The sequence below is a fragment of the Contarinia nasturtii genome, unplaced genomic scaffold (assembly GCF_009176525.2).
Source record: "Contarinia nasturtii isolate CC-2019 unplaced genomic scaffold, AAFC_CNas_1.1 Cnas_scaffold_186, whole genome shotgun sequence".
Classification (NCBI taxonomy): Eukaryota; Metazoa; Arthropoda; class Insecta; order Diptera; family Cecidomyiidae; genus Contarinia; species Contarinia nasturtii.
In genome coordinates this window covers 2,357-10,806 of record NW_022197543.1, presented here as the reverse complement: position 1 = coordinate 10,806, position 8,450 = coordinate 2,357, and the positions used below count along the sequence as shown (strand labels likewise).

Sequence of the window (8,450 nt, the reverse complement as noted above, 5' to 3'; positions counted from 1 at the left end):
ACGATTTCAAATTGGATTGGATTTTTCTTATCTTTTATCACGATTTCAAAGTGAATATCGCGGAATATCGGTAAATATATAGCCGTATATAGTCATTGCACTGAAATCGACTGAAATTCTATGCGATTCTATGCTAAAAAAAATGGTTATTTGAAGTAAAACCGAGTAAAACAATAAGGAGATATACAGTTACAAAAAACACATTTTTATTTATTTGTTTGCTTATTTTTTGCGACTTTAAATCGCTTTTTATTCGTAAAATTATTATCAATCGTAACTTTTAGGATCGTTCAGGATACGAGATTTATTGTGATTTAATTAATCATTTTTAGTTTTCTTCTTTATTCCATTCGTCATCATCGCCTTCTTCGTCTGTGTCCTGTACATATGGAATTCTTTTTCTGTAATAAAGTGTAATACATATTAAATTTATTGATTACAATTACACAATATTTTTCACCAAATTAAAACGTACCTTAAAATATTTAAAAGTTCACTTTGATTTTCCTCTTTGTTTGTCAAAGTTTGCAGTTTCAATGCAGTGTTGTTTGTTGACGACAAATCGTTGATCTTCGGTTGTATGGAATTCGATTTACAGGAATTTGGTTCGAATGGCGACGTTGATGAAAGTTTATTTTTCGGCTGAGATACTTTTCTGTGATTTACAATACAATTATTAAAATATGTTATAATACAAATAACAAAAATAAAAAAATGAACTTACTTGAATCGTTCATGTAATTCTGCACACAAATCTAAATGACGTTTGCTGTGTACAATTTTCCGTTTTTGAACTGGCTGAGACTTTGACTTTACGAGTTTCAACAAGGGTGGTGCTAACAGCAGTTTTGGCGGTGGCGGCGGTGGTGGCGGTGGTGCTGTAATCATCTGTGATAGTTCAGCTGGTTCAATACATCCATCCATTGATTTTTGTAAAACTTCAATGCATTGCTTTATCTTTCCTGTGTCAATTCTTCCCGGACAGTTATGCTTTGAAAAATCAGCTTTCGAACTAGTGACTTGGTGTTCACCACATCCAAGGCAAGCGATTAATTGTTTCGATTGTCGGCTGGTGATTGATTGGTGACATACTTTTTTTTGCTCAGGTAGAGATGCGGTATGAATGCTCCGTTTTCTCTTGGATCTTCTCTGATTTGGCTTTTGCCGATATTCATCAAAATTTTTCTGCTCCAATATTACTTTGCAGCCACGAATATTAAATTTTTTCAGAATATCCTCCTCCATTATACTCCTCAAGCCGCCTCAAACAAAACTGATAATTTAATAGAATTTAATTTGCAATAAGACAGGCTTGTAGCCGCTTGCTACGATCTCAAGGCGTCTCAAGGTATTAAGAACGTAACGATAAATGCGTCAAAACAATTTCACGGCATTGCCACTTGTCTTAAGTTATTCTGTGTGTGTGTGTATGCTCGAAATTGAACCAAATGTGTCTGTGTGTTTATGTAAAATGGCACAAATTTGTACCAGATTCTTCACCACTGCATTAGGTTGTAACAAACAAATAAATGAAAACTGTCAAACATAAGAGGCAATGTGTATAAGCGTGTATTAGAGTGAAACCAAGAGCGACCAAGAGAAACAGAGGGAAAGTGCGGGAAAGTGTGTGTCTGTATGTGTATGTGTAGATACACTTGTTTGCGATCTCAAGGTATATGTATTAAGCATTAAGAAGCACTTTCGGACAAATGTGCTCTAAGAAATTTCATTGCATTGATATTTTTCTCGACCGTTCTCGACCTTTCTTCGCTTGTCTTATATTATTCCGTACTATTATGTGCTTGCGTGTTTTTGTATGCGATTCTGTTGGATTCGGTTGGATTCTGTTGACAAATTTGAAACTTGTGCCAAAGACGGCCAAGGCATGATTAGAAAGAAACTGAACGAGTGTATACAATGCTGACAACGTGTATAAGAGAGAAACAGAATGAGTGTGGTGAAGTGTAAGCCAAACGAAATCAAAGTAAGCCGATGTAAGCTATGATGAATTTGGCGCAATTTGGATGAACGCAAATGAACGTTATTTACGGTTATTGAATTCACTTGCATCAAAATCGTTTAGAGCGGTTTAGAGAAGAACAACTCGTCACTTGGCCGTAGCCGTTATATCTATCTGTGTTGCCATTGCATTGGATTATTTTTGTGTTATTTTATTTTGAATTGGTTAGTTCTGTATTTTACGGTATTTTATAATTATTTCATTTTATCATAGACGGTCATAGATTATTTAAAAATCGTTTGAAATATAATTTTGGTTAATTAGAAAGAATGGCTCAACCAAAAGCAAATTCTATCGACTCTGGTCATTGGTTATATACAACATACGCAATGGATTGGTCATCTGGAGAATACGTACAAGATGGATCGAAATGGTACAAGAACAATGAGATAAAACATTCAACACCTCTTCGACACCGACCGATTCCAAGAGCATTACCAAATGTTTCACGGATTAATACACCAGATGAGGATTTGGATGCTGAACTTGCTCTACTTATGGCCGAACTTAATTTGGACTGAGTTCGTATTATTCCGTATTGCGCCATATTGTTCAATGCATTGGTTTAAATATATACTACATTCATTGACATTCATCTGCATTCATCAACATTCATCATAGTTTACTTATATTTTCTAATATCCTCATTCAAGTTCATTCGGGCGCATTCGAGTTCATTATCCTCGATTATCCTAGTCGATCCTAGTTAACTGGAAAAATATGTCGAAATATGTATCTAATCGTATCTAATCGTACGTAATCGTCGGTATAAAGTTATTATAAAAATTGGTAGAAATCGGTAAAAATGTACAAGTGAATGATTAAAAATCTCATTAAAAAACTGAAAAAAAAACCATTGGAAATCAAAATAATGAATCGTAATGGATTATACCGAATTATACATTATTTAATAAATTTCAATCGATTTCAATCAAATAACAAGAACAGTGTTTTCTTCCATCAAATAAGTATTTTCTTCTATTGCGTTTTATTGTGAAGAAACTCTTGAAAATTTCCAAGGAATGTATTTATCACTTTTTGTGTGAAAGTTTCATCAACCTCAACCTCAATGCACTGGAAATATTGTATGGCTTTTTCACCGTTTTTCATAATATTCAAAAAATTCGTTTGACAGCTTTTGACAGTTCAGTCAGGTTGTTTCAAGTCGTTCAAAGTATTTATGTCAATCGATGTCAATTTATGTAAAGTGGCACAATTTTGTTCCAGCAGTACATTCATTGCATTGCTTGTTGCGCATATATGTGTATTTGTGAAAATTGACTATATTATCGACCGGTATCAACACTGATCAACACAGTATTATATCATATTAGATGTCAATAGATGTAAATAGTAAACTTCAGTAAACCCTGTTGGTAAAATCTTGTCAAATTCATTGGTTTGTCCCGGTTTGTCCGGGTTTCAAATTCCGACAATTTCAGAAAATTAGTACCAATTTGCATTGAATAAGTATTTTCTATATGTGAAAGCGAAAAACGTTTTTGTGTATTGGTGCAAAGTGGCACAGATTTGTGCCATTTTTTACGTATATATGTGTACACGTGCGTAAAAAATTGACAGTTGGTTGTGTCTTTATTTTGCTTCATTTCATTCGGTTTGATTTGTTTAAAATTATTCGCAATTATTATATTATAAACGATTCGAAATTAGATACGATTCGTTTAATTTCAAGCGATTTCAAGCATCGTACACAGTCGTACACAGTGACATTTAATTCGGCACAAAAATGTGCCTTTTTTTACAAACATACCCAAATACACCGACATATACGATACAATCATCTACAGTCGTTCACAGTGCATTGTTTGATGATCGTGTTCAATATTATTACCGATTATTACTTTCAGTGGAGTACCTATGCTGTTCAAAGAAAAGAGATTGCTTTGCTAATTTTTATGTAGTGAATCATCACAAATCCGCACAAATTGTTCAATAAGGTTCAATGCATTGGTTCAAATAATACTACATTCATTATAAACATTCGTAAACATTAATTACCGTTAATTACAAACAATTTCGTTCACCTGTTAAGTCGTGCTAAGTTGATTGGAAAATATACATCATATCGTATCGTATCGTATAAAGCGGTATAAAGTTAATATAAAAATACGTAAAAATATATGTGTATTTTATTGTATTTTATTATTTTGAAGATTCTTTTTTTATGATATGGGTGGATCTAACGGGATCTAAGAACAAAAAATCACCAAAACGAAAAAGTAAGATATTTAGAACGATTTAACGCGATTTAAAGTCGTTTAAAGTATATTGTCGTATACGGTCGTATATTGTTAATCAATGCATAGAAAAAATATATTGAATTTATCGTAATCGATCGTAATTTATTGGCCAGCTTCGTGAACTCTCTTCTTATTATTATGTCTTATGTATTTGCCTCGTTCCTCCTCCGAAATTCTGCTACAAATCTGTTTCGATTTTAAACTCATATATTCACTTATTATTTTGAGTATAAAATCTTTCTTGTGAGTGAATCGCGTATTTGTGTGTTGATCAAAGTTAGATTCCGCATATAATTCTCCAATTGGCAAGTATTTTATTATTGTTTTCTTCACCGTTTCATACATTCCAGAATTCCCATTAATTTTCTCAAGCCCCAATAGATCAAGAATATTATTAGTGGCCTTTATGATATTTACGGTACTCTTACAAGGATTGGGACAATGCGTTGTTAAATTTTTCTTTTCGACAAAATCATCTTGTGCTTTCTCATTTTCGTTAAAAACTTCTATGCAATGGGAACATTCTTTCTGGTGATTTCTTTTTATTTTGTTGATTATTTGAATTTCAATTGTGCTAGCATTGTATGCGCACAAATGTTGATCGAACTTTTCCAAATTTTCCTCTACAGCTTCATTGTAGTTGAAATCTATTTCCAAGGCGTTTGCTTGTAAATATGATGTATTCTCAGTACTTGGTTTTGGATTTTTTGATGGAACAGTTAATATGTTGGTATCATTTGAAATACAATTCCCGTAGTTGTTCATGTACACAATCTCTTTGCATACTAAAAGTTTACGATATATTGCTTTGAATTCATCAACGGAAGGATTATCATTACACCCTGCAAATATTGTTGTATGTATATTTATTGTTTTTGTTTCTTTAACCCTTAACCGCACAGGCTAAAACAGTAATGTAAGCGCACAGGTGGGGTCTTTTTGGACCCATGAGAAATTTCATACAAAACTTATGCAAAATGGTATCCAATGAGTAAAATATGTCATTTTATAGTTAAACCATAGCTTATTCCTTACTTTCCAATACAGCATCACAATTTAATATTGATTTTTATGGAAAAAAAATCAATTATAGCCAAAATGCTTGGTAGTTATTGATATGTACGACTTTCAGACAGTCGTGTCTTTCACTAATATCGCTAATCGACAGTCGTTGGCCAGTTAATGTGCTTCGTGTACTGCGCCGAACTACCTCTCGATATGTGAGATCAATATAGATCGAGTCTCGAGACTGCTTCCCGAAGGGCGATCGCACTTTGAACACTGTAGCTCTCTGGCATTTATAAGTTCAACCCTATGTAAACATTTTTCCTTCCTCTTCTTCTGCATTTGCAAGAAGCATGTGTGATATATCAGCTTAACACTGAGACACCAGGTGGCAGCACATTTGCGTGATCGAAACCAATTACATTGCTTTATATGGAGTGCGATGAGATCGCGCTGCTTCCGTTCTTCCTCCATACTTGGCAAACATGTTGTTAGACGTTCGCAACAAGGCAAACCCTGCCACACCAGCAACGTTCACCAAATTCACGAAATATGCCCATACATTGTGTTTTGGATAGGATAGATCCGTAAGATCTCCGCAAGAGCTGGATCTAAGCGTGCGTAGGCCGCCGCATGATACATACTTTGATTGGCACGCCTGCTTTGATTTGCGCGTCGAAGCAACACAGAAGAAAGAACGAATTTATCATGCGGCGGCGTATGCACGCTTAGGTCAAGCTCTTGTGGAGATCTTACGGATCTATCCTATCCAAAAAAAAAACAATGTATGAATATATATTATAATGGCAAATGCCATTTGATTTGCGATGAACAGTATACGTCACGGACGAAACAATTTACGGTGTTGTTGTTTGATGAAATGTAAATTGTTGTGTCAACAAATCTCCATGAGTTTCATATTGGCCCATACAGAATACATCATTTCCCATACAAAATACTTTGGGGTCCAAAAGACCCCGTTGTGCTTTTACGTTAGTATTTTGTATAAGACTTCCCAAAACTTCATCTATGCACCAAACATTGAAATTTTTGATTTTATCACATAGATATGATATTAAAAAAGAAAACGCTCAGCGAAATTTTCCAATTTTTTTTTATATTTTTGTGATTTTTTCAAAAAACTAACTCTTAGGGCCTAAGAGACCCCACGTGTGCGTTTGAGGGTTAAAAATGTGTAAAATGTTCAGTGCACAGAACGGCACAGAAAGCCAACAAAAATGCGCAAAAATGAAAATAGATTTAGCTCACCTAATCTACTTCGCACTGAAGAAAACCAAGTCTCTAAATGGTCTTGACATAACCAAAACGTGTGTAGTTCTTTCAAAGGCCCATTTAAAACGAGATCTGTGTATAATCCTTCAATAGCAGTCAAATTATGTGTGAATCCAAAAAATGGTGTAGAATTTCTCGATTTCATAGCTAATTTTCTAACAATTTTCGTTACTTTTATTTTTTTACCACCTCTTTTATTCACTTGTCTTGTAAAACTCTCATCAATCTCAATGCATTGAAAATATTCTCTTGCTCTTTTAGTATATTCAAAAAATTCGTTCGCCGTCGATGAATTAAGTGGCCTTTTGAAATGTCCGTTTTCTTTCATATTTGGCTTGTAGTTTAAAATATCAAAGATATTATTACAAAACCGAATAAATTCTGTAGTTGCTTCAGAGCCCTGAAATTCGCGGTAATTATCACTGTTAAGTTGATCAATGCCATCTGCTACACTGTTGCTTAACGTTTCACATGCTAAACGAACATTCATTGGCTTAACATGAAAATTTAGGTGCATATCAGTTAATTTGTTACCCAAATTTATATTTCGAGATTTTTGTATTTCATACAGCTTCACAACGAATTGCCAGGATATTGGATTTCCATTGTAATATAGTGAATGGTATTTGAAACAACCCCTGGCTAACTTGAGCATATGTGGCGCATCCCATATCAAATAAATTTTGTCGTTTTCATTCGTTGGACTTGGAAAATATGGTTTGTTGTTATTGAAATCTGCTCCCAATATCTTTGCCAAAGAAATGTTTGCTTTGAGACCGTCCTGAAATATCGTGAAAAATACGAAAAATCAGGAAAAATACATTTCATTGCATTGCAAACGATTGTGAAGAATGACGTTCAAACGCGTTCACAAATATAAAATTTTATCGGATTTTTTGGAACTGTAATAAATTTGCGTAAATTTGTAAAATCGTGTAAAATATACCTGAGTAAGTGACATCACCTGGGCACCAGTTTCATTAACATTCTTTATTGTAAGCTGTGTTAGGGCAGCTCTTCCCATTGCATTTAAACCGCACAGAAAAAAATAGGCAACTGGAATCTTAAAATCTTTTCCCACTGCCATAAAAACCAATACATCCTTAGCGACCGGCAACACTTTAGGTTGTTCGTTATTGTTCGTACAAGTAACAAAGCCGTCAAATTTGCTTTTTTGCTCAGACCAATCGATTTTCTTTTTAATTGACATTTCATCAGAAACCATTGCAATGAATAATTTTTTTCCATTTTTTATGTATTCTTCGGCTTTTTTACGTAATGTGTCAAGCGCTTGAATTGTAATGCCAGGTGAAGAATCGATAGAAGTCATCCATAACCGTATTGTTCTGGGTGCCGGTAAATGATTGTTAAATACAGATCTGATATATCTGTACGCATTGGGACTATAGTAATTCAATGCAATGGAAAACTGTCTAACATTTTCTGAATAAAGTTTATCTGATTTACCATATTGTAAACAGTCCAATATATGAGCAGCGAAGTTCATTTTCCGTCTTTTCTGAATAAATTGAAAAAAAAATAATAATGTTATCGAATGTTATATCATAGTACTAATAGTATCAGCTGCGATCAGCTGATGTATACGCGTGTATACGGATTTATACATAAAAACGCTAAAATAAAAATTCTTAAGCGTTCTTAAGTTACTTACTTTTGCATTGGTTGATTCACGTTTATGCTCTTTAATCTCCTGCCTCTTCTTATCTAAAATTTTGTTTAATTTGCAGATGGTTTCTTTGGCTTTCAGCAATTTCACGGAATCATCCAATAATTTTTTATAAACACTCATTGGAATGTTAATTGTTTCTTCAATAATGCTAAAAAAATCGAAAAAAATATTTATGCGTGTC

The 8,450-nt window shown here is 33.8% G+C and overlaps 1 protein-coding gene across 1 annotated transcript; it reads right to left on the bottom strand.

The window, feature by feature from the left end:
* Nucleotides 1-328: 328 nt before the first annotated feature.
* Nucleotides 329-1,245, bottom strand: LOC116351447 (shootin-1-like). Its single transcript, XM_031783550.1, has 3 exons — nt 725-1,245; nt 476-655; nt 329-401 (listed from the first exon to the last, which is right to left on the bottom strand). The coding sequence occupies exons 1-3, from the start codon at nt 1,243-1,245 to the stop codon at nt 329-331; spliced, it is 774 nt and encodes a 257-aa protein (XP_031639410.1).
* Between the last annotated feature and the right edge of the window lie 7,205 nt (nt 1,246-8,450).

Bases quoted from the DNA above. Each gene is read 5' to 3' on its own strand.
- LOC116351447 (XM_031783550.1), bottom strand. From the start codon at position 1,245: ATGGAGGAGGATATTCTGAAAAAATTTAATATTCGTGGCTGCAAAGTA. The intron at 656-724 runs GTAAGTTCATTT...TGTAAATCACAG, and splicing joins GAATTACATGAACGATTCAA to AAAAGTATCTCAGCCGAAAA. The intron at 402-475 runs GTACGTTTTAAT...ACTTTATTACAG, and splicing joins GAACTTTTAAATATTTTAAG to AAAAAGAATTCCATATGTAC.